The following is a 25,132-nucleotide window of genomic DNA, read 5'->3' on the forward strand; positions in this document are numbered from 1 at the left end:
ATGACCTATGTCTGTGTCTTGTTGTGACGCTGTTAAAAGTTATCACTGTCCATTTTTACCTAATCGACACAGTATGTGATTTGCACATGTATTCAAATGATCGCACTGACATAAATTGAAAATAGTAGATTAAAAAAAATAGAAATTAAAAGCTGTTCCCAGGCGCATTCACGGTGACAGACGCGCCCCTTGACAGCTGGAAGCGAAACTTCCCGACTGCAAAACAAGACTGCGTAGAAAGGATGACGCACAGCTGTCATTTAGCGGCTACAGCTGTAAATTGCACCTGTAAAGCCTAAGGCAGTGGGCGTGGCCTGGGGCTTAATATTTAAAGATCTCTTTAACCAGAAGAAATAAACCTCGTCATTCTCTCTCTGGTCACTTCCTCGTTAAGGTAAAAAAAAAAAAAATCTGCTTAATCAGGATAATTTTAGATAAATCTATTGACTGTGTGGCTTTAGTGATGTCTTCTTTCATTTTATTTTATTTTATTTTATTTTGCAGTATTTTATTACTGTGTGACTGTCCGACAACAACTCTACTGACTGCGTATTCCCTGGGTGTACACCCAGGGATTTTAAATTCCGTAGTTCTGATTGCAATTGAATGCAGCACACGTAACTTTCCTTAATAGATGTTATTTGTATTTATGTATCTATGTACTTTCCCCTTGTGGGGATTAATAAAGTATGCTTCTTCTTCTTCTACATTATATGAGAATTGAAAACAATTTCAGGAGGATTAAACCTGACTTGTTTCGTGGTGTATTTTATTTTACCTTTTATTACTAGTTTATTTTACAGCGTTAACTCTGAAACTGGAAGGATGGTGAACTGTCACTGGGGTCTGCTCACTGCCACCAAGGATCCAGGTAGAGCAATCCCACCCTTTTCATTTCTACTCTGTGATTAAGTCACATCAATAGTCCCTCACAAAGAACTGATCTTTTTTTATTTTATTGATTTTATTGATTGATTACTGTACCACATGAGTACAGTAACAACATTAACAGCTTTTTTTCTAATTATCATTATTTGTCCTGAAGATTTAATTTTTGCAAGCCAGTGCCACACATGTAAAAAAGCTAATAAAATTCGAATAAAAGAGAATCTGTAGCTGTAAATTCCTGGTTTTTTTAAATTATTTATTTTCACTTATTTATCATCCAGTGCCTCTGAAGAGTGTGGAGGTGGAGGTGGAGGTGAGGGATCATGTTGCGACGGTGATCTCCACCCTGACCTATGAGAACAAAGAGGACAAACCGCTGGAGGCCGTCTTTGTCTTCCCTATGCCAGGAGATGCTGCTGTCTGTCATTTCAGCGCTACCATTGGTCAGAAACAGATCGTAGCGGAGGTGAAGGAGAAGCAGAAGGTGAGCTGGACGGTGAAACGTAGCAAACATCTAAACCCCAGTCAGTCCAGTTGAAGTCACTCACACGTGTCGTCTGTCGTCCAGGCTCGTGAGGAGTATGATGATGCTCTGAGCTCCGGTCAGCAGGCCTTCCTGTTGGAGGAGAGTGACCAGAGTCCAGATATATTCTCTATGAGTGTGGGCAGTCTGCGTCCTGAAGAGAGCGCCTCCATCAGGCTGGAGTACGTCACTGAGCTGGCTGTGCAGGCCGACGACGGGCTGAGGTTTTGTCTTCCTGCTGTGCTCAACCCTCGCTACGAACCACGAGGTAGTAAAACCAGCCAGAACGTCCTCCAGTAATTTATAATTGTTTTGTCATGCTAAAGGTTCTTTTTCTGTTTCTTGCCTCATGTTGTTTACAGGTAGTGAAGGTCCAAGTGTCCAGGTGACGTCTGTTCCATCCTCCCTGGTGCCCTACAGTCTGTCTTTCTCTGCCCGGGTGTCCTCTCCCCGTCCCGTCTCTAAAGTAGAGTCCAACTGTTCCCTGGATCCTCTCCAGTACCTCAACGCGGAGAAAACCCAGGCCACGGTAGGTGGAGCTCTGACGTTCCTCCTGACTGTGACTGTTGTTCGATTATTTATCAGAGTTCTGATGGAACCACAGGTCAAGTTGGCCGCAGTACACAAGTTTGACAGAGATGTGGAACTGCTGATTTATTACAAAGACGCCCACCAGCCCAGTGCTCTGGTGGAGGCAGGACAGACCTCTGTGAAGCCTGGTGGGTTGGTGGACTTTAAAAGTGATCCTCCAGCTGATGAGCTGCACATGTCGGCATTAAAGGTCAAATGTTTCTGCTCCTGTGTATTTCAGGGTCTCTGATGGGTGATCCAGCACTGATGCTGAGTCTGTACCCCGAGTTCCCCAAGGATGCGATGTCCTCTGTCGCCTCGTGCGGAGAGTTTGTGTTCTTATTGGATCGATCTGGAAGTATGGATTGTGCCACCAACAACTTGGGCAAACAGAAGAAAGAAACTCGCATTAGCAGCGCCAGGGTATGTATTATGTGTTACTGTCACAACATCTGTCATAGTGTCCCTCTCTCTGAGACCTTCACTAGTTGTCGTTACCTTTCAGGACACTCTGCTGCTCCTGGTGAAGAGTTTACCAATGGGCTGCTATTTCAACGTCTACAGCTTTGGGTCCAGCTACGAACACATCTTCCCGTAAGTAACGCCCTCGTCCTGCAGTTCATCAACTGATTTGTTCCAGACTTTTTTACGAAGGTTAAATATATGAGCAACACAAGTGTGTCTGAGTTTCTTGGTTAAAAAACCCCACATCAGACTGTCAAAGTAGAAGCTACTGATTAAAAAGGAATGAAGATTAATAGATCTTCTTTTTTGAAGATCTATCAATCTTCAGGAATAAATATTGCAATACCTATGAAAGAAATGAACCAGCTGTGCCATCCTCGTTCTCTTCACAGAGCACCACTACTCCCCTATAAAGAGCTGGCTTACTGTGAAATTTCATATTTGTTTGAAAATTTGAGTTTTGTCAATTTTATATTTTTGTGTGAGTGCAGTAAAAGTGTTGAGTACAGCCAGAAGACCATTGAAACGGCTCTGAAGACAGTTGAGGGAATGGAGGCTAATATGGGAGGAACTGAGATCCTGGCACCCCTCAAGCATATTTACAAGCAGCCCTGCATTCCCAATCAACCTAGACAAGTAATAAACACTGACACACACACACACACACTGTCACTAGAATTTAATGAATATCCTGTAAAGTCCTAATCGTTAACGTAACCTACCCCTTGTTTAATCAGTCAGGCAAGAATTTTGAATCGATTACCCCCTACTATACGGTATATTACCCCCATCAGAAGGCTCCCGGTTGATCGCAGAGCTTTACTGCCTGCATTCTGAAGTGTTTGTGGACAAAATACTGAATCCCAATCATTCCCGCTGGTGATGCAGCGGGAGCAAAGTTTGGTGCTTTCCCAGATACTCAGTATATGTTAAACAGGTTGCACAAAAGTGCTATTGGTAACAAGTGTGTTTATCATTGCAGGATATGCTAGTGCTCTACTCTCAACTATTTATTGGCCTCTGGTTGAAACACTTGGAGATTTAAAAAAAACTCAACCGTGGAGTGTTTTTGAGAGATATCGTTTAAAAAATTATTTCAGTTACGAAAATAGAATTACCAAAACGTGTCGCTTGCCTGATAAAGGTTAAACTTTCCATTACATTTCTGAATGAACGGGTGTTTTTAGTCTCATGTGCATTTTGTAAACAACAAAAGGTGCATGAATTTGAAATCCCTGCATATTTTTAGGGTGATGTAACACTCCAATGTTAATCCCCCTTCCCCCCAGCTATTTGTCTTTACTGACGGAGAGGTGGGGAACACTAAAGAGTTACTTAATCTGGTGAAGAAAAATTCAACATCCCACAGGTAAAACCACAAAAACATGATTCCCCGAATATGTCTGGTGTTATTGTGGTTCTAATGTTGTGTTGTAACTGCGTTGCAGGTGTTTCTCTTTTGGGATTGGGGAAGGAGCCAGCACCGCTCTGATCAATGGGTTGGCTAAGGAAGGAGGAGGTCATGCTCAGTTCATCACAGGTGCTGACAGGATGCAACCCAAAGTAAGACGTTCTCACACACTGGCAATCAAAAAATATAAAAAGAAAGGATATTTTTAAAGAATTTCACCCTGTTTGTAACACTATTACATGTCTATTCTTCATCAGGCAATGCAGTCACTTCGATTTGCTCTGCAGCCAGCCGTGGTGGACATCTCAGTCAAATGGGATTTGCCTAAGAAAGTCTCTGTTAACGTTCTCTCTCCACCAATCACATCACTTTTCCAGGGTCAAAGGTCTCTGATTTATGCCCAGCTCACAGGAGAGGTAGGAGTGGTTCAAGCCCTCTTTGGACAGAATCTGTTTCATTTTCACTCTGCATTTGGTTGTGTGCTCACATGAATCAGCTTGTCTTCTAATGCCGTCTCAGTGTCCAGACGCAGCAGAGGGCTGCGTGACAGTGAAGTACAGCCTGGCAGGACGTCCCTCTGAAAACAAGCTTCACTTCAGCCTCAGACCCACAGAGGACTCTGGGTAAAAAAGCATTTAATCAGAGTCATCAGAGTATATATGTGGAGTTTGTAGATCAAGTTTGAAACTTCTCACAACATCTGAGGTTCTAAACAACAGTATAAAGTAAAGTACAAGAATGTAGAAGCAAGAAAACTGACGATGACGAATACTTCAAGCTACTTCTCCATAATTTAGTGATGCATTAAGTGTTGTATTGTACCAAATGATCCAAATATTGAATATTTTCTGCTCACATGTGTAGTCATGGGCTCCATTAGATGGGGCGGGTCGTACGATATGACAACACCGTGTGACTACGTGTTAAAACATCTCTCCCGTCTCCAGATTAACCGTCCACAGGCTGGCTGCTCGATCTCTGATTCGCTCCTTGGAGATGGAGGAAGGAGTGAAGGATGAAGCAGTCAAACAGAAGGTGGTGGAGGTCAGTGTTCAGTCAGGAGTGAGCAGCGCCTACACCGCCTTCATTGCCGTCAACAAAGCAGACGGCGAGGCGATTCAAGGACCTCTGGTGCGCAGAAACGTTCCAGCACCCAGTGAGTGTTATTCTAGTGCAATAAAAGTCACTGTACTCATAGTGTGTAAAACGTTTCTCTCATTTGAATATTTGAAAGCCTAAATATTTAAACTATACTTTCATTTGAAAGCATCATGACAAATTCAGAAGTTTAATTGCTTTTTGTTGGTGTGCTCATGATCAGGGCTATTTGTGGGCTGTTATGGGCCGGGGCCTACATCGTCGTGTTTTCGTGCTCTTAAACCAAGAATGTCTGGAGGTAAGTGAAAACCTGAATGTGACCGGAACACACAAATAAGAAATGAATCGTTGGCAGTTCATAGTGATTTCTTCTGAAACACCGGGGTTGTTTATCATAATGAAGTTTTGCACCAGAATTTTAAATTTGGCTCTTCTGTGAATTTTTGATAATAATGATTAAATGTTTTTGGTGAAGACATTCTCTGGTGATGAACTATACATCATGTAAGGCTTTTTTTCTCTGCTCTCTGACCAGGTGATATGTTCAAATCTTCAGCAAAAATCCCAAACAAGCTGCTTGGCATGAGAAGGACTATGGAGCCGACCATGCAAGATCAATTTAGTAAGTAGATACACCCACATCATCAATTTCCCTTTAGTTATTGAATAATCTGTTTATTTATTGATAGATTTGTTTTGATTTACATAAACTTTCATTATTTCACTGAAAGATGTGGGTACACTAAATCAATAAATGCCACACTTAAATTCTCCACCATTGTCCTTCTGTCATCTTGTAATGATAATGTATGTAATAATTTTATTTATAATAAAAATAATAATAATAAGACTATTACATAGATAATATGTATATATGAATATAATATTACAATAATAATGTAACAATCTCATAATGTAATCTTTGTTTTTTCGTTTAAAGGTGTGGAAGCGGCATCAGAATGTCGTGGTAACTAAGGCAGAGGTTTTAATTGCCCATATTTATGTCTTTCCCTCTTCAGAAATTTTTTTCAGTTCAGCACTTAAATATATGACCAAATAACAGAAAAACTAGTGAGATCTGCCTGTACTGAACATTAGATTTGGACTTTGCAACCTGAATTCTGTGCCCATCTACTGTTCCTCTACTTGAAAGATTAATCCATTAGGTCTTGCTTCTATCCTCTCCTCAGAAGATGTCTTGCCCAAAGAGGAACCCAGAAACCCTTTGCTGCAGCTGGTTCGCCTTCAGCAGGCGTGTGGATGCTGGAAGCTGGATCATGCCCTGGCTACAGTTCTGGGAAAGACCAGCCAGGAGATGGAAAACTCAAAGCCTGCACTGGTCAGAAAATAATAACCCAAAGAATTGTAGAATTATTTTAATGGCATTGTTAAACATATGAAACAGGAAGTAAAAAACTAGAATCAGGAAATATAACAGTGGTGTTAATCAGGCTTCTTCATAAAACTGATATCTGTTTTTTATACAGTAATCTCCTGACTGCACAATGCATTTGTACTCATTTGATTTTCTTTTGAGACTTAGGTGGACAAAGATGTGTGGGCTACCATTCTGGCTCTGGTGTGGCTTCATGGTTTCAAGATGGGTGCTAAGGATGAGTGGGAGCTTCTGGCTATGAAAGCCGTGCAGTGGCTTCGTGCTCAGAAAGGTAATGATCATAATTATTATTGATATTTTGTAAATATCAGTGTCTTCTGATAAATATTGGACAGTTTTGCCCACATTGTCACCTCCTGCTGATGATTTGTGTTTCTTTTTTATAGCTCCATGTGGAACGGAGTGTGTGGACGCTGGAAATGCACTGATGGGTTGCAGCGTGAAGAAAGAAGAGCTGGGGCTCTAAGAAGATTTAGTCCACCCACAAACCTTCATGTTTTATCAGTACTCCACAATACTATATCTCAGTATTTGATTCGTTCTTCTATTTCATCTGTAATTTGGCCTGTGCTGTTCTTCTGTTTGAGTGTGCGAGGCATCCATACAACACATGAAAGAAAAAGTGAAAACTGACTCATTAAAGGATTTATTAAACATCTGGTCTCTGTTAATCTGTAATTTGTGCTGACAAAATAAAGACGCCCCAAGATTTTCTCACCCAGCAAATCTACATTGCTATTCATGCCTGTCTTGATGGATCTCTGTGTATTTTGCCTAAATTGGAGTGTGGATTTGATTTTTGTATTTGAATTATTTTGTTTTCATTATTCGTGTTATAAAATATGAATTCATGTGTTTATGAATTTCCATATGTTTTATGACTAAGTTGTACATCTTCAGTTTTTGGAGTAGAGCTCCACCCATCCGGGTGTCCTGTGTTCCAAATCGAGCGCACACAGCAGGAACGACTTACCTCTGTAAACTGTTGGTGTGAATCTCTTCCTGCTTTTCAGTTCTGAAAGTTGCATTAACTTGAACTCATCGTCCACGACAAATTTTCATCATCTAAGGTAATATCCTACCGCAAACGTGCAAAGTGTACGTCATTAAAAATGACTGACAAACGATTTATGGAGTACTGTCCATTTAATCGTTAATTTTTTCAAGCAACGATTTAATTTTCATTAGTGAAAATGTTTAAGACACTTGTTTATGGTTGTTACATATTTACATATGTAGAATTTATATCTCTAACAAAAGTTAGAGGTATATTTAATTCAATTGCAGATAAAAAATCATTCTTTATTCGCCAGTAAAATTAAGTCTTTCAGATTTTGTTGTTACAGAATGGTGCAAATGTGACTCCCATTTCAAATCTTTCTACTTGCTATTTCTAATATCTGGTATGTAAAAAAGTATTTTGAACAAGTTTCCGATTATTCTGATTTCCTTTCGCTTCCTCCGAACCCCCTCGGGTATTTGACCGCGTCACTCTGGTCGCATGTTATTTGGTGTGCTCACGTTGTGATTGTCAGTACGGGTGCTCCGAGGGGCCAAAAAGGTCGGGATGACGTCATCACGTTTTGATCGCTGGACTAAAATTGTCAGTAATGATGAAGTAAGTGAATTGTTATTTGTTGGGCAGGTATAAAGATGAAATGCTGCGGTCTGCTGACTGACCTGAGACATCCAGGTAATGTTAATCAGAAGAAGAGGCTTGATTTGTGTCCAAAGTCATTTTAAAAACGACTTTTACCCACTGGACCAAAGTTTTTGTCTCCTCTTATTTATCATCCAGTGCCTCTGAAGAGTGTGGAGGTGGAGGTGGAGGTGAGGGATCATGTTGCGACGGTGATCTCCACCCTGACCTATGAGAACAAAGAGGACAAACCGCTGGAGGCCGTCTTTGTCTTCCCTATGCCAGGAGATGCTGCTGTCTGTCATTTCAGCGCTACCATTGGTCAGAAACAGATCGTAGCGGAGGTGAAGGAGAAGCAGAAGGTGAGCTGGACGGTGAAACGTAGCAAACATCTAAACCCCAGTCAGTCCAGTTGAAGTCACTCACACGTGTCGTCCGTCGTCCAGGCTCGTGAGGAGTATGATGATGCTCTGAGCTCCGGTCAGCAGGCCTTCCTGTTGGAGGAGAGTGACCAGAGTCCAGATATATTCTCTATGAGTGTGGGCAGTCTGCGTCCTGAAGAGAGCGCCTCCATCAGGCTGGAGTACGTCACTGAGCTGGCTGTGCAGGCCGACGACGGGCTGAGGTTTTGTCTTCCTGCTGTGCTCAACCCTCGCTACGAACCACTAGGTAGTAAAACCAGCCAGAACGTCCTCTGTTAATTAACGATGAATATATTAAAGCATTTTATCACAAGAAGGACACACTCATAAAGGGCATAAGAAATATAAAATAATTAAGAATCTCTTTAAGAAAAAAGTTTTAGAAATGGTGCGGCTTTTCGGTTACTGCTTGTCACCAGAAACATTCTGGGGTTAAATCCAGACCTGGAGCCTCTTCTGTTAACCCAAAACCACCCTCACCCAATCTTGTTCTCACACCTACAGCCACTGAGGGCAGTTGAGAGTCTGGGTCCTGCCCAGAATGTCTTCCTCATTGAAAATCACTTATGCTTACTTCGGAGGGTCCTGTCGTGTTTCTTTGTGTTAAAGTGCTTTGAAATGTCTGCTGTCGATTGATTGATTGGTTGGTTGGTTGTTTGGTTGATCGATCGATTGATCGAGTGATTGATTGATTGATTGATTGATTGATTGATTGATTGATTGATTGATTGATTGATTGATTGATTGATTGAATTTTGCCTTCCGTTGCAGAGGTTTTAGTCTTTGGAATTCTGTCAGGTGGAAGAAGAAAGCTGGGGACTGTGGCATGATACTCAAATTTCTGACTGTTTTCCTGACTGTGCTAAAATATAGTTCACATATATTTAAGCCACCTTTTTTCAAATAACAAATAACTGTTTTGTTTGTTTCTAAATTGTACTGTCATTTGTAAAGACTCCACAGAAAGTGGAGGTCCTCCAGCAGCCAGGGTCCAGGTGACGTCTGTTCCATCCTCCCTGGTGCCCTACAGTCTGTCTTTCTCTGCCCGGGTGTCCTCTCCCCGTCCCGTCTCTAAAGTAGAGTCCAACTGTTCCCTGGATCCTCTCCAGTACCTCAACGCGGAGAAAACCCAGGCCACGGTAGGTGGATCTCTGACATTCCTCCTGACTGTGACTGTTGTTCGATTATTTATCAGAGTTCTGATGGAACCACAGGTCAAGTTGGCCGCAGGACACAAGTTTGACAGAGATGTGGAACTGCTGATTTATTACAAAGACGCCCACCAGCCCAGTGCTCTGGTGGAGGCAGGACAGACCTCTGCGAAGCCTGGTGGGTTGGTGGACTTTAAAAGTGATCCTCCAGCTGATGAGCTGCACATGTCGGCATTAAAGGTCAAATGTTTCTGCTCCTGTGTATTTCAGGGTCTCTGATGGGTGATCCAGCACTGATGCTGAGTCTGTACCCCGAGTTCCCCAAGGATGCGATGTCCTCTGTCGCCTCGTGCGGAGAGTTTGTGTTCTTATTGGATCGATCTGGAAGTATGGATTGTGCCACCAACAACTTGGGCAAACAGAAGAAAGAAACTCGCATTAGCAGTGCCAGGGTATGTATTATATATTTACTGTCACAACATCTGTCATAGTGTCCCTCTCTCTGAGACCTTCACTAGTTGTCGTTACCTTTCAGGACACTCTGCTGCTCCTGGTGAAGAGTTTACCAATAGGCTGCTATTTCAACATCTACAGCTTTGGGTCCAGCTACGAACACATCTTCCCGTAAGTAACGCCCTCGTCCTGCAGTTCATCGTCTGATTTGTTCCAGACTTTTTTACGAAGGTTAAATATATGAGCAACACAACCTTATCTGTTAAAAAAACATCAGACTGTCAAAGTAGAAGCTGCTGATTAAACAGGAATGAAGATTCTGCACACGCAATACCTGAAATGAACCAGCTGTGATATCCTCATCTTCACAGAGCACCACTACTCCTCTATAAAGAGCTGGCTGCTGTATTATTGTTAAATTTCATATTTGTCTGAAAATGTGGGGTTTGATAACTTCATATTTTTGTGTGAGTGCAGTAAAAGTGTTGAGTACAGCCAGAAGACCATTGAAACGGCTCTGAAGACAGTTGAGGGAATGAAGGCTAATATGGGAGGAACTGAGATCCTGGCACCCCTCAAGCATATTTACAAGCAGTCCTGCATTCCCAATCAACCCAGACAAGTAATAAACACTGACACACACACACACACACACACACACACACACACACACACACACACACACACACACACACACACACACACACACACATCGTTAATCGTTAACATGACCGAACCCTTATTTTATCAGTCAGGCAAGAATTTTGTCCCTCTTGAATTGATTACAATGATTCCAAAGAAAATACCCTCATCAGAAGGTTCCCGGTTGAATCAAGAGGTGATGCTGCTGTGTGTTAGGGTTAACAGCTGCAGCTTAGCCACCGCTAGCAGTTTGGTAGTTGGTGAATGCTAACACATGCAGAGAAGCAGTTTGAGTGATCAGACAAGACAGGTTCTTTTTAAACTGCTCAGTCAAGTTTGGTGCACAGCCAGATACACAGTACATGTTAAACAGGTTGCACAAAAGTCCTAGAAAAGCATTTATCATTCCTGCAATGACAAATGCATTTGTCATTGCAGGAAAAGATTTATTTTTAAGACTTCATTGGGCTCTCATTAAGATGCTTGGAATTTTAAAAAATCAACCTCATTGATGGATATTGTTAAATATAATTTACAATAATGGAATTACCAAAAGTAGTCACATTAAAGGGTTAAACTTTGCATTACATTTCAAAAAGTACAGGTTTTTTTAGTCTTGTGCATTTTGTAAACAACAAATAGCAACAATTGGGTGCATGATTTTCAAATCCCTGCATGTTTTAAAGTGTAATGTCAATCCCCCTTCCCCCCAGCTATTTGTCTTTACTGACGGAGAGGTGGGGAACACTAAAGAGTTACTTAATCTGGTGAAGAAAAATTCAACATCCCACAGGTAAAACCACAAAAACTTGATTCCCCGAATATGTCTGGTGTTATTGTGGTTCTAATGTTGTGTTGTAACTGCGTTGCAGGTGTTTCTCTTTTGGGATTGGGGAAGGAGCCAGCACCGCTCTGATCAATGGGTTGGCTAAGGAAGGAGGAGGTCATGCTCAGTTCATCACAGGTGCTGACAGGATGCAACCCAAAGTAAGACGTTCTCACACACTGGCAATCAAAAAATATAAAAAGAAAGGATATTTTTAAAGAATTTCACCCTGTTTGTAACACTATTACATGTCTATTCTTCATCAGGCAATGCAGTCACTTCGATTTGCTCTGCAGCCAGCCGTGGTGGACATCTCAGTCAAATGGGATTTGCCTAAGAAAGTCTCTGTTAACGTTCTCTCTCCACCAATCACATCACTTTTCCAGGGTCAAAGGTCTCTGATTTATGCCCAGCTCACAGGAGAGGTAGGAGTGGTTCAAGCCCACTTTGGACAGAATCTGTTTCATTTTCACTCTGCATTTGGTTGTGTGCTCACATGAATCAGCTTGTCTTCTAATGCCGTCTCAGTGTCCAGACGCAGCAGAGGGCTGCGTGACAGTGAAGTACAGCCTGGCAGGACGTCCCTCTGAAAACAAGCTTCACTTCAGCCTCAGACCCACAGAGGACTCTGGGTAAAAAAGCATTTAATCAGAGTCATCAGAGTATATCTGTGGAGTTTGTAGATCAAGTTTGAAACTTCTCACAACATCTGAGGTTCTAAACAACAGTATAAAGTAAACTACAAGAATGTAGAAGCAAGAAAACTGACGATGACGAATACTTCAAGCTACTTCTCCATAATTTAGTGATGCATTAAGTGTTGTATTGTACCAAATGATCCAAATATTGAATATTTTCTGCTCACATGTGTAGTCATGGGCTCCATTAGATGGGGCGGGTCGTACGATATGACAACACCGTGTGACTACGTGTTAAAACATCTCTCCCGTCTCCAGATTAACCGTCCACAGGCTGGCTGCTCGATCTCTGATTCGCTCCTTGGAGATGGAGGAAGGAGTGAAGGATGAAGCAGTCAAACAGAAGGTGGTGGAGGTCAGTGTTCAGTCAGGAGTGAGCAGCGCCTACACCGCCTTCATTGCCGTCAACAAAGCAGACGGCGAGGCGATTCAAGGACCTCTGGTGCGCAGAAACGTTCCAGCACCCAGTGAGTGTTATTCTAGTGCAATAAAAGTCACTGTACTCATAGTGTGGAAAACGTTTCTCTCATTGGAGTATTTGAAAGTCTAAATATTTAAACTATAATTTTATTGAGAGCATCGTCATAAACTCAGAAGTTTAATTGCTTTTTGTTGGTGTGCTTATGATCAGTGATGATGATGGCCTGTTGTCCTCCGCCGCCGAGTATGGCGAAGTGCCGTTCCGCTCCTAAGCCAAGAATGTCTGGAGGTAATTGAAAACCCAAATTAAAATGTAACACACAAATGAGAAATGAATTGCTGGTAGTTCACAGGTTTTTTTTTTGAAACACAGGGATAGTTGCTGGACCAAGGGGGGAGGATAAAAGACTGGGGTTGTTCATCATAATGGAGTTTTGTACCAAAATTCCAAATTTGACTCTTCTGTGTATTTTTAATGAAAATTATTCAAGTCTTGGTGAAGACATTCTCTGGTGATGACCCATACATCATGTAAGGCTTTTTTTTCTCTGCTCTCTCACCAGGTGCTATGTTCAAATCTTCAGCAAAAATCCCAAACAAGCTTTTCGCCAAGAAAAAGATGAACATTATAGGAGATTGTTGTAAGTAGATAAACGCACCTCATCAGTTTCCCTTTAGTAAATGAATAATCTGTTTAGTTATTCATTGATTTTGTATGATTTTCATAAACTTTAATTATTACAGGAAGGTGGTGGTACACAAATGTCTCCACCATTCTCCACCATTAAATTCTCCACAGTTAAATTCTCCACCATTGTCCTTATCTCATTTCTAATCTCAACATAACACATGTAATAATAATATATATTTTTAATAATAATAATATATTGCATGGATTATAATAATCTTATAATGTAATTTTTGTTTTTTCATTTAAAGTTATGGATGCTGCAGCAGAATGTGATGAAGAAGAGGTCTGTGGTAAGTACGGTAGAGGCTTTTGAATGCCCAAATACATTTCTTTCCCCCCTTGAACATTTAATCAGTCCAGCACTTAAGTTTTTGACCAGATAACAGGAAAACTACTGAGATCTATTTCTAATGAACACCACATTTGAACTTTACAACTTGAATTCTCTCAAAGGGATGATCACCTTATCATGGTCAGAGGTTTATGTGCCCTAAGGATCCTGAGGGCTATGTTGTTGGGAGTCTTGTACTCCTGGTAGGGTCAACCAAGGCAAAAGGGTCTTAGTTGAAGGGCCAGAAAAAGAATGGTTCAGAAGACAAATGACAAATAGAGGTGGGAAACAGCTGACTGTTAACTGGCAGGAGGAACCCACATCTGGAGCCCACGTCTGGAGCCAGGCCTGGACGGAGGGCCCGTCAGCAAGCACCTGGTGGCCAGGTCTGCCAGACCCAGGTGGCAGAAGCTGGCTTTGGTGACGTTTAATGTCACATCACTGGCCGGGAAGCTTTTGTTGAAGGTGGAACAATACCAGTTGGATCTGGTGAGGCTAACCTCCATGCAAAGCCTCGGTTCTGGATCCAAACTCCTGGACAGGAGTTGGACCTTGTTTTTCTCTGGAGTTGCATCAGGAGTGCGGCGCAGGGTGGGTGTGGGGATACTGACAAGCCCCCAGCTGAGCGCCGCTGTGTTGGAGTTTACCCCGGTGGAGGAGAGGGTCGCCTCCCTACTCCTTAAGGCTGTGGGGGGTAGAACTGACTGTGCGTATGCACCACATAACAGCTCAGAGTATTTGTCCTTTTTGGGGTCCTCAAATAGGGTCCTTAGCGGAACCCCTGTAGTGAACTCCATTGTTCTCCTGAAGGACTTCAATGCACATGTCCGCAACGACAGAGACACCTGGAAGAGCGTGATTGGGAGGACTGGCCAAAGCCCTAGTGGCGTTAAGTTGTTGGACTTCTGTGATAGTCATGGATTGTCCATAACTAACGCCATATTCCAGCACAAGGTTGCCCACAAGTGTACGTGGTACCAGAGCACTCTGCGGTAGAGGTCAATGATTGATCTTGTGATCGTATCATCTGACCTCCGACCGTGTATTTTGGACACTCTGGTGAATAGAGGGGCAGAACTGTCAACTGATCACCACCTGGTGATGATTTGGGTCTTTTGGCAGGTGAAACCTCTGGATAGTCCTGGTAAGCCCAAACAAGTATTGGGGGTGAACTGGGAACATCTGGAAGAAGACTCTGTCCTCAACACCCTTGAACACTGTAGTGGACCCTGGAGGTCAGGGAAGCCGTCTGACTGAAAAAGGAGGCCTTTAAGGGCATGTTGTCCCCAGGGACTCCTGAGGCAGTTGCAGGGTACCAATGGGCAAGAAGAGCTGAAGCTTCTGCAGTGATGTAGGCAAAACAGAGGGTGTTGGAGAGGTTAGAACAAACCATGGAGTAGTACTTTCGGACAATACCAAAGTTGTTCTGGAAGACTGTCCGACACCTTAGGAGGGGGAAATGGGGTACCGTCCAAGCTGTGTACAGCAAGGATGGAACACTGTTGACAGCGACTGAGAAGGTTGTTGGTTGGTAAAAGGAGCACTTTCAAGAACTCATATCGGACGCGTCCTCCGTTTCAGAGGCAGAGCTGGAGGATGATGGGGGACTCGAATCAATCTCTCTCGGCGAAGTCACTGAGGTGGTTAAGCAACTTCACAGTGGCAAACCCCCAGGTGTTGATGAGAAATGCTGGAGGCTCTGGGTGTTGAGGCGCTGTCATGGATGAGGCGCCTCTTCAACACTGTGTGGAAGTCTGGGACAGTACCAAAAGTGTGCAGACTGGAGTGGTATTTCCTCTTTTTAAAAAGGGGGACCAGATGGTGTGTGCCAACTACAGGGGCGTCACACTCCTCAGCCTCCCTGGGAAAGTTTTCTCCAAGGTGCTGGAAAGGACAGTCCAGCCGATTGTTGAACCTCAGATTGAGGAGGAGCAATGTGGATTCCGTCCTGGTTGTGGAACAACGGACCAGCTCTTTACTCATACTGGGATCCTGAAGGGGGCTTGGGAGTACACCTATTCAGTCTATATGTGTTTTGCGGACTTGGAGAAGGCATACGATCGGGTCCCCAGGGATATACTGTGGGAGGTATGGGGTGAGAGAGCCACTTCTCAGGGCCATCCAATCCCTGTACGACCAAAGTGAGAGTTACGTTCAAGATCTCGGCATTAAGTTGGACTTGTTCCAATGCAGGTGTTGACCTTCGCCAGGGCTATGCTTTGTCACCAATTCTATTTGTGATTTTCATGGACAGAATATTGAGACCTAGTCTTTGTGAGGAGGGTTTACAGTTTGGTTGGCTGAGGATTGCATCGCTACTTTTTGCAGATGAGGTGGTCCTATTTGCATAATTGGCCTGTGACTTGCAGTACTCAGTGGTCCGGTTTTCAGGCGAGTCTGAATCTGTGGGGATGAGGATCAGCACCTCCAAATCTGAGGCCATGGTTCTCAGCCAAAAACCAGTGGATTGCCTTCTCTGAGTGGGGACTAAGGTTCTTCCCCAAGTAAAGGAGTTTAAGTATTTGGGCGTCTTCTTCACGAGTGAGGGAACAATGGATTGTGAGATTGGACGGAGAATTGGGGCAGCAGGAGCGGTATTGCAGTTGCTTTACCACACTGTTGCAACAAAGCGGGAGCAAAACCAAGAGGCAAAGCTCTCCATCTACGGTTCAATTTTTGTTCCTACCCTCACCTATGGCTATGACTGAAAGAAATTGCGGATACAAGCAGCCAGAATAGGTTTTCTTAGGTAGCTGGTGTCTCCCTTAGGGATAGAGTGAGAAACACTACTATTCACGAGAGTCTGAGTAGAGCCACTGCACCTTCGAGTACAAAGGAGTCAGCTGAGGTAGTTTGGCATCTGGTGTGGATGCCACAAGGCGCCTCCCTAAGGAGGTGTTCGTGGCACGTCCAGCTGGGAATAGACCTCTGGGCAGATCCAGGACCAGTTGGAGGGATTATATCTCAAGAATGGCTTGGGAACACTTTGGGATCCCCCAGTCAGAGCTGATTGATGTGGCCAGAGAAAGGGAAGTTTGGTTTTCCCTATTGAAAACCAAACTACGAATGAGCTGATGAAAATGGATGGATGAATGAAACTTGAATTCTGTGCCCCTCTGCTGCTCCTTTTCTTGAAAGATTAATCCATTTGGTTTTGCTTCTAGACGTCTTGACCAAAGAGGAACCCAGAAACCCTTTGCTGCAGCTGGTTCGCCTTCAGCAGGCGTGTGGATGCTGGAAGCTGGATAATTCTCTGGCTACCGTTCTGGGAAAGACCAGCCAGGAGATGGAAAACTCAAAGCCTGCACCGGTCAGAAAATAATAACCCAGGAATCGTAGAAATATTTTAATGGCATTGTTAAACAGGAATTAAAACATCTAGAATCATGAACTCTAACAGTGGCGTTAATCAGGCTTCTTCATAACACCAGTATCTGTTTTTATACAGTAATCTCCTGACTGCACAATGCATTTGTATTCATTTGATTTTCTTTGAGACTTAGGTGGACAAAGATGTGTGGGCTACCATTCTGGCTCTGGTGTGGCTTCATGGTTTCAAGATGGGTGCTAAGGATGAGTGGGAGCTTCTGGCTATGAAAGCCGTGCAGTGGCTTCGTGCTCAGAAAGGTAATGATCATAATTATTATTGGTATTTTGTCAATATCAGTGTCTTCTGATAAATATTGGACGGTTTTGCCCACATTGTCACCTCCTGCTGATGATTTGTGCTTCTTTTTTCATAGCTCCATGTGGAACGGAGTGTGTGGACGCTGGAAATGCACTGATGGGTTGCAGCGTGAAGAAAGAAGAGCTGGGGCTCTAAGAAGATTTAGTCCACCCACAAACCTTTATGTTTTATCAGTACTCCACCATACTATTATCTCTCAATATTGGATATGTTCTTCTATTTCATCTGTAATTTGGCCTGTGCTGTTCTTCTGTTTGAGTGTGTGAGGCATCCCTACAACACATGGAAGAAAAAGTGAAAACTGACTCATTAAAGGATTTATTAAACATCTGGTCTCCTTTAAACTGGAACTTGTGTTGACAAAAAAAAAGATGCCTAAAGATTTTCTTAGCAAATCTGCATTAGAAAAGCCCGTCTTAATGGATCTCTGTCCTGATAAAGTGTGAAATAATAAGTGTACAATATTAATAGGTGGATTTGATACCTTATCTTTGGTCGTCTTATAAAATATGAATTTATATATTTCTGTATTTATGAATACCATTTTTCACAACTTAGTTATAAATCTTTAGAACATAGCTCTTCAAGATCTTTTGAGTTTTTGGAGTAGAGCTCCACCCAGCCGGGTGTCCTGTGTTCTAAATCGAGCGCACACAGCAGGAATGACTTGGTAAACGGTTGTTGTGAATCTCTTCCTGCTTTTCAGTTCTGGAAGCTGCATCACCTAAACCTTTCGTCCAGGACAAATCATCATCTAAGGTAATATCCTACCGCAAACGTGCAACATGTACCTTATTAAAAATGATGATGAACTATTTATGGAACTATTTAATTATTTAAGCAACGGTGCAATTTTCATTAGTGAAAATGTTTAAGATACTTGTTTATGTTTGTTACATATTTGCACACATAGAATTTACATAAAATATATCTGTAATATAGATTAGAGATATGTTTAATTCATATGCATATAAAAGTCACTCTTTATTCGCCAGTAAAATTGCGGGTTTCAGATTCGTTGTTATAGAATGGTGCAAATGAAACTCCCATTTCAGATATGACTATTTGCTATTTCTAATATCTAGTTTGTCAGAAAGAATTTTCAGTAAGTTTCCGATTATTCTGATTTCTTTTTGCTTCCTCCAAACCGTTTCGGTATTTGAACGTGTCACTCTGGTCGCATGTTATTTTTGGTTTGCAGGACTGCTGTTTATTATTTATTTATACCTTTTATTTATCTATTTGGATCATTTTGCGTCTATTTTGACACTGAACGAGCCGGCTGGCTGTTAGTTGCGCTTCTGCTCGCGTTGTGATTGTCAGTACGGGTGCTCAGAGCGGCCAAAAAGGTCGGGACTGACGTCATCACGTTTTGATCGCTGGACTAAAATTGTCAGTAATGATGAAGTAAGTGAATTGTTATTTGTTGGGCAGGTATAAAGATGAAATGCTGCGGTCTGCTGACTGACCTGAGACATCCAGGTAATGTTTATCAGAAGAAGAGGCTTGATTTGTGTCCAAAGTCATTTTAAAAACGACTTTTACCCACTGGACCAAAGTTTTTGTCTCCTCTTATTTATCATCCAGTGCCTCTGAAGAGTGTGGAGGTGGAGGTGGAGGTGAGGGATCATGTTGCGACGGTGATCTCCACCCTGACCTATGAGAACAAAGAGGACAAACCGCTGGAGGCCGTCTTTGTCTTCCCTATGCCAGGAGATGCTGCTGTCTGTCATTTCAGCGCTACCATTGGTCAGAAACAGATCGTAGCGGAGGTGAAGGAGAAGCAGAAGGTGAGCTGGACGGTGAAACGTAGCAAACATCTAAACCCCAGTCAGTCCAGTGGAAGTCACCCACACGTGTCGTCCGTCGTCCAGGCTCGTGAGGAGTATGATGATGCTCTGAGCTCCGGTCAGCAGGCCTTCCTGTTGGAGGAGAGTGACCAGAGTCCAGATATATTCTCTATGAATGTGGGAAGTCTGCGTCCTGAAGAGAGCGCCTCCATCAGGCTGGAGTACGTCACTGAGCTGGCTGTGCAGGCCGACGACGGGCTGAGGTTTTGTCTTCCTGCTGTGCTCAACCCTCGCTACGAACCACGAGGTAGTAAAACCAGCCAGAACGTCCTCCAGTAATTTATAATTGTTTTGTCATGCTAAATTTTTTTTTTTTCTGTTTCTTGCCTCATGTTGTTTACAGGTAGTGAAGGTCCAAGTGTCCAGGTGACGTCTGTTCCATCCTCCCTGGTGCCCTACAGTCTGTCTTTCTCTGCCCGGGTGTCCTCTCCCCGTCCCGTCTCTAAAGTAGAGTCCAACTGTTCCCTGGATCCTCTCCAGTACCTCAACGCAGAGAAAACCCAGGCCACGGTAGGTGGATCTCTGACGTTCCTCCTGACTGTGACTGTTGTTTGATTATTTATCAGAGTTCTGATGGAACCACAGGTCAAGTTGGCCGCAGGACACAAGTTTGACAGAGATGTGGAACTGCTGATTTATTACAAAGACGCCCACCAGCCCAGTGCTCTGGTGGAGGCAGGACAGACCTCTGCGAAGCCCGGTGGGTTGGTGGACTTTAGAAGTGATCCTCCAGCTGATGAGCTGCACATGTCGGCATTAAAGGTCAAATGTTTCTGCTCCTGTGTATTTCAGGGTCTCTGATGGGTGATCCAGCACTGATGCTGAGTCTGTACCCCGAGTTCCCCAAGGATGCGATGTCCTCTGTCGCCTCGTGCGGAGAGTTTGTGTTCTTATTGGATCGATCTGGAAGTATGGATTGTGAAACAAATGACAGCAGTCCACAAGACTCTCGAATTAGCAGTGCCAGGGTATGTATTATGTGTTACTGTCACAACATCTGTCATAGTGTCCCTCTCTCTGAGACCTTCACTAGTTGTCTTTACCTTTCAGGACACTCTGCTGCTCCTGGTGAAGAGTTTACCAATGGGCTGCTATTTCAACATCTACAGCTTTGGGTCCAGCTACGAACACATCTTCCCGTCAGTCGTCCTTTTGTGTCACACAATACGTGGATGTGATTCTTGTCAGAACTGTTGTTACATTAGCTCTATCCGCTGATGGATGGACTGAGTTTCATGAAAGCATTTCTGACAGACAGGAGTGGTTCCTCCAGAAATGAGACTCCGATCTTGACCCACCCAAAAGACTTTATTTATAATCTGTCTTTCCGATGAACTCATCACTCTAGTGTCTAAGCTAAACGCATTTTGTGTGTTTTTATCTGCTTTTCGTGCTGAGACTTGGGTGCTCATATTGTAAATACACACAAAGTACAAGAGACGGAATGAGGTCTGCAGAGGTTACCTCTAAAACATGTGTCAAACTCAAGGCCGGGGGCCAAATGTGGTTCGCCACGTCATTTTATGTGGCCTGCTAGAGCATAAAAGGTCTAAAGAGTTTCTTTAAAAAAATTGGTTAAAAGTGTGCTTTGACCAAAACTACATTTCCCACAATGCAGTAATTTGCAAATCTTAATCGAAAGAGAAGCTGGACGTGAACTCTGAACTGTGTTGAAGAAATTTGCGCTTAACTATTGATCTCCTTCGCTTGTGTGTTTATGATCCAGTAAGAGTGTGGAGTACAATGAGAAGACCATGGAAGAAGCCCTGAAGAAAGTTGCTGAGATGAATGCTGACCTGGGAGGAACGGAGATCCTTCAACCCCTCGTTCACATTTACAACCAACCCTGCATTCCCAGTCAACCTCGACAGGTAATACAAGTGTACACACACACGCACACACACACACACACACACACACACACACACACACACACACACACACACACACACACACACACACACACACACAGGTGCCCCTTTTCTTTATGAAACCCTGAATAGACCAGTTCATTGAAGGCTTACAGTCACACACCTTTGTTGTTCTTAACACAACTGCGAAACAAAGAACGGCTTGCGGACGTCTTGTAAAAGTGGCTGCACATTTCTGGGTGTGATTCGGTGTGACTTGCAAAGAAATGCAAACTTTCCCTCCCCAGCTGTTTGTTTTCACTGACGGAGAGGTGGAGAACACCAAAGAAGTGATCAGTCTGGTGAAGAAGAATTCAGGTTCCCACAGGTGAAACTACCCCCCAACCCCAACCCCTCTCAAAATAAACAAAAACAGACCCAACAACATTCCCTGGATGTGTGTCATTCTGTAGTTGTGTGTTTTAAATGAGAATACTGTATCGCAGGTGTTTCTCTTTTGGCATTGGGGAAGGAGCCAGCACCGCTCTCATCAACGGGTTGGCCAAAGAGGGGGGGGGTCACGCTCAGTTCATCACAGGTGCTGACAGGATGCAACCCAAAGTAAGACGTTAGTCATAGAAAAATTCATTTAAAACCGCTTTTGACAGAATTCAGGCTCATTTTTAATCATTTATCACGTATATTTCCCATCAGGCAATGCAGTCACTTCGATTCGCTCTGCAGCCGGCCGTGGTGGACATCTCTGTCGGGTGGGAGGTGCCACAGGGTGTCTCCATTAACGTCCTCTCTCCACCAATCACAACCATCTTTCAGGGTCAAAGGTCTCTGATTTATGCCCAGCTCACAGGAGAGGTAGAAGCACAAACCGCACATTCTGACTGACGTAAAGAAAATGTTAAGTTTATGTAAATTTAAGATGAATTTTGCAAAACTTTCATGTGTTGACAGAGTCCGGAGGCAGCAGAGGGTTGTGTGACGGTCAAGTACAGCCTGGCAGGTCGTCCTTCTCAAACCCAGCTCCACTTCAGTCTCAAACCGGCAGAAGACACCGGGTAAAAGTCTTTTTGGACAGAAAAAAGAATTACCATGTATTGTTGGTCCGATAGTGACCAAACAAAACTGACTTTACTCTATATGGTGATATGTCTAAATTTGGAGCTTAAGAGTTTGTGGCAGAATAATAATTGTCCTTACCACATTTTAAAAATTGGCTCCCTTGTTTCTAGATTAACGGTCCACAGGCTGGCTGCCCGGACTCTGATTCGCTCCTTGGAGATGGAGGAGGAAGAAGAGGAGGATGGAGGAGTTAAGGAGAAGGTGGTGGAGGTCAGTGTTCAGTCAGGAGTGAGCAGCGCCTTCACCGCCTTCATCGCCGTCAACAAAGTGGACGGCGAGACAATTCAAGGACCTCTGGTGCGCAGAAACGTTCCAGTTCCTTGTTACGGTTCTTTTTACCGTAAGTATTTGGGGAGGAATTTACGGGTGACATAAGGAATCACCTGACACCAGACACATCCAACAATTAAGCGACATCGCGCTTCATGAGTCAAGACAATAACTTAGTTCCAGATTTCCTGCATCCAAGCGGTTAACCTTCTTTTAATATCCCACTCCTTTTTATATTTTACAGAGTGTTATGACACAGCCTCACCTCCCTCGCCCATTAAGATGATGGCATGCTGCTATGAGGATGGTATGAACAAACTTCTACTTTACTTTGTGATCAATCATTACAAAGACACACTGGTCTGGAGAAACCAAACAAATCAAAGAGATAAATAAAAACCGGTGTGAGCTGGAGAGCAACTAGATTAGCACAAATGATCACAGATGAGGAGAGGGGAGACATTTTTAAATTTAAATGGATCTCCAGTCATCCAGGCCTGAATGACGAGCAGGAAAACACAATCCAACGCTGGTTTAAGGCTTTGCTTAAATGACAGTGAAATTAAGAAACACACGAGATGAGATCCAAACTTATTCTTCTGTGGTTTTACTTTTTTTTCAGTGATATCAGACACTGAAGTTTTGCGTGTGGTTGACGAAGACAATGCGTCCAGTGAAGACGGTATCTGCTTTTTTTTTAACACCATTTTTGGTTCTGACAACATCTAGTCTGAAAAATTGAAGTATAATCTGTTCATGGTTCATCCATGAATAGATTATATGAAATATGGACCAGAGATTTAGTATAATAACACATGATTTTAACTTTGTTCATTCTTAGACTACTTGTGCCCTAAAGCTCCTCAAGAACCCGAAGAAGTTCCTGTTGCCATTCCGCCCCCCAGAGACCCTTTTCTGCAGCTGGTCTCCCTCCAGAAGGCATCTGGTTGCTGGTTGTTAAGTCCAGATCTTGCTGCTGCCCTGGGAAAGACAAGTATTGAGCTTGAGAATTCAAAGCCCGCAGCAGTAAGGACATATTTTTATGTAACTCATTGTTTATAATAATAGCTGTACTGAAAGCACTGTATTACCTATGGAGTCCAGCAGAAAATTCATTTGAAGGAAAATTAGAGGATAGTGCCAAAGGATGACCATGTAGATTTATTCAGGATGTCAGGTTGGACTACAGAGACAAACAGGACCAGAGTGAAACTCACTATTTTGATCACTTATTTAAGAAAAGTTGTAAAAACATCTGTGGATAAATTTACTGCCACAGGTTATGTTTCTGCCCACCATATTGCTGATTTGTGTTATTATTAGCAATATTGTGCAAAAGGGAAAGAAAGAATGGCCTTGGAAAGAATCTATTTAATTTTCTGCTGTAATGCATAAAGGTGCACATCCAGTAATTTCTTTGTCCACAATTTACAGTGCCTTTTGTCTTACTAATGTAGTGTATATTGTTATTATTCTCCCTGAATTTTTATTTATTATTTGTGATTTTTCTTCCTGTACCACATTATTATTATTATTATTATTATTATTATTATTAATAATAATAATTGATTTGATAGGTAACGGAGGAAGTATGGGCCACCACTCTTGCTCTAATCTGGCTTCATGGTTTCAAGACGGACGCAAAAGACGAGTGGGACCTTCTGGCTATGAAAGCAATGTTATGGCTCCGTGCTCAGAAAGGTAATAACTATGGTACATTCTGATCTGATGTTTTATTTTTAAAAAAATTGGTTAAAATTAGTTGTATGGTTGACTTTTTTGGTGTGTGTTTTTTTCAGGGCCATGTCTGACAGAGTGTGTTGAAGCTGGGAATGCACTATTTGGTTGCAAGGTGCAGGAAGAGGCCCTGGGTCCCTGAGGAGTTCAGTAAACAACTTTGAGATTGAAAAAGAAAAGCAGTTTGACGCCATCAAACAACATTTACGTCTTATGTCACCTTTGAAATATTGTATACCTCTCCATACTTGCACTGTTGTTCCATCCGTCCTAAATAAACCATGAAACATGACAACGAATTGCTTTAATGTTTCCATGCATGTATCGTAGGTTTTGACAGTATTACAAATGATATGCTGATATGTTTACCCATGCATTGCTTTTAATAGTTTGCATACATTAAAAAGTGTCGTGAATTAAAACAAACATTTTTAATCAGATCGGTCATAAAATAAGCAGAAATTCTTGTAGACTGTCGTTTCGAATTCAATGTGGTGCAGTTTGTAGCTGTGGCCACTAGATGACTAACATCTATCTTGGTCAAGAATATTTGCATCGCTGGCAAGTCCTGTGTCATGTGATTTCCCCCTGAGGTTCCACAAAACACCAATTGAGCCTTTGCTTAACCTGAGAAAGTATTTTAAAGCCTGAAAGCAGTAATTTCTGTTGCTTTGTCTTCATTTTTTATAGTCTGATTTTCGTTGTATTTATGAGCAGTTATGTACTGACAACGGTGTATTACTTCCCTCTAGTGGTCAAATTTAGGAACTGACTCGAGTTCGTCGTGTGACATCATTACATCTATAGCGCAGATACTGCTGTATCCGGTAAATAATTTCAAAATAAGATGACTATACATTTAGGTCAACCTCTACGTTTCGGTTAATTACTCTGCAATCACCAGGAAAATCGAGCTTGCATTAGGGTTATGTTCTTTACTTATAATCCTCGTCATATTTATGTCCATTTCAATAAA

General features: G+C 42.7%; 3 protein-coding genes across 5 annotated transcripts; all 3 read left to right on the top strand.

The window, feature by feature from the left end:
* The first annotated feature begins 65 nt into the window (after positions 1–65).
* Positions 66–7,208, top strand: LOC137596299 (von Willebrand factor A domain-containing protein 5A-like). 3 transcript variants are annotated; one of them, XM_068316674.1, is made up of 19 exons: positions 66–394; positions 792–871; positions 1,170–1,372; positions 1,457–1,679; positions 1,774–1,940; positions 2,016–2,130; positions 2,223–2,404; positions 2,487–2,575; positions 2,938–3,082; positions 3,736–3,815; positions 3,895–4,009; positions 4,115–4,273; positions 4,377–4,480; positions 4,805–5,013; positions 5,179–5,253; positions 5,491–5,577; positions 6,149–6,294; positions 6,499–6,622; positions 6,738–7,208. In XM_068316674.1, exons 2-19 carry the CDS (start codon positions 826–828, stop codon positions 6,815–6,817), a joined length of 2,349 nt encoding a protein of 782 aa, XP_068172775.1. In that variant the 5' UTR covers positions 66–394; positions 792–825; the 3' UTR covers positions 6,818–7,208. The 3 variants fall into 3 exon arrangements, with proteins under 3 accessions (XP_068172775.1, XP_068172773.1, XP_068172774.1); XM_068316672.1 differs by having other exon boundaries at positions 67–394; positions 6,146–6,294; XM_068316673.1 differs by having other exon boundaries at positions 67–394; positions 804–871; positions 6,146–6,294.
* A 76-nt stretch (positions 7,209–7,284) lies between these two features.
* LOC137596297 (von Willebrand factor A domain-containing protein 5A-like) lies at positions 7,285–17,661 on the top strand. Its single transcript, XM_068316670.1, has 20 exons — positions 7,285–7,421; positions 7,997–8,044; positions 8,150–8,352; positions 8,437–8,659; positions 9,367–9,551; positions 9,627–9,741; positions 9,834–10,015; positions 10,099–10,187; positions 10,494–10,638; positions 11,372–11,451; positions 11,531–11,645; positions 11,751–11,909; positions 12,013–12,116; positions 12,441–12,649; positions 12,814–12,891; positions 13,166–13,243; positions 13,542–13,583; positions 16,789–16,934; positions 17,128–17,251; positions 17,368–17,661. Exons 2-20 carry the CDS (start codon positions 8,005–8,007, stop codon positions 17,445–17,447), a joined length of 2,397 nt encoding a protein of 798 aa, XP_068172771.1. The 5' UTR covers positions 7,285–7,421; positions 7,997–8,004; the 3' UTR covers positions 17,448–17,661.
* A 272-nt stretch (positions 17,662–17,933) lies between these two features.
* Positions 17,934–24,441, top strand: LOC137596298 (von Willebrand factor A domain-containing protein 5A-like). Its single transcript, XM_068316671.1, has 19 exons — positions 17,934–18,071; positions 18,747–18,794; positions 18,900–19,102; positions 19,187–19,409; positions 19,506–19,672; positions 19,748–19,862; positions 19,955–20,130; positions 20,213–20,301; positions 20,889–21,033; positions 21,321–21,400; positions 21,519–21,633; positions 21,727–21,885; positions 21,982–22,085; positions 22,260–22,489; positions 22,664–22,726; positions 23,042–23,101; positions 23,261–23,445; positions 23,997–24,120; positions 24,219–24,441. The coding sequence occupies exons 2-19, from the start codon at positions 18,755–18,757 to the stop codon at positions 24,296–24,298; spliced, it is 2,358 nt and encodes a 785-aa protein (XP_068172772.1). The 5' UTR covers positions 17,934–18,071; positions 18,747–18,754; the 3' UTR covers positions 24,299–24,441.
* Positions 24,442–25,132: the final 691 nt, after the last annotated feature.

The sequence above is a fragment of the Antennarius striatus genome, chromosome 6 (assembly GCF_040054535.1).
Source record: "Antennarius striatus isolate MH-2024 chromosome 6, ASM4005453v1, whole genome shotgun sequence".
NCBI lineage: Eukaryota > Metazoa > Chordata > Actinopteri > Lophiiformes > Antennariidae > Antennarius > Antennarius striatus.

Bases quoted from the DNA above. Each gene is read 5' to 3' on its own strand.
- LOC137596298 (XM_068316671.1), top strand. From the start codon at position 18,755: ATGAAATGCTGCGGTCTGCTGACTGACCTGAGACATCCAG. The intron at 19,673-19,747 runs GTAGGTGGATCT...ATGGAACCACAG, and splicing joins CAGAGAAAACCCAGGCCACG to GTCAAGTTGGCCGCAGGACA. The intron at 23,446-23,996 runs GTAAGGACATAT...TTGATTTGATAG, and splicing joins AGAATTCAAAGCCCGCAGCA to GTAACGGAGGAAGTATGGGC.
- LOC137596297 (XM_068316670.1), top strand. From the start codon at position 8,005: ATGAAATGCTGCGGTCTGCTGACTGACCTGAGACATCCAG. The intron at 9,552-9,626 runs GTAGGTGGATCT...ATGGAACCACAG, and splicing joins CGGAGAAAACCCAGGCCACG to GTCAAGTTGGCCGCAGGACA. The intron at 11,910-12,012 runs GTAGGAGTGGTT...ATGCCGTCTCAG, and splicing joins ATGCCCAGCTCACAGGAGAG to TGTCCAGACGCAGCAGAGGG.
- LOC137596299 (XM_068316672.1), top strand. From the start codon at position 826: ATGGTGAACTGTCACTGGGGTCTGCTCACTGCCACCAAGGATCCAG. The intron at 2,576-2,937 runs GTAAGTAACGCC...GTGTGAGTGCAG, and splicing joins AGCTACGAACACATCTTCCC to TAAAAGTGTTGAGTACAGCC. The intron at 5,014-5,178 runs GTGAGTGTTATT...GCTCATGATCAG, and splicing joins CAGAAACGTTCCAGCACCCA to GGCTATTTGTGGGCTGTTAT.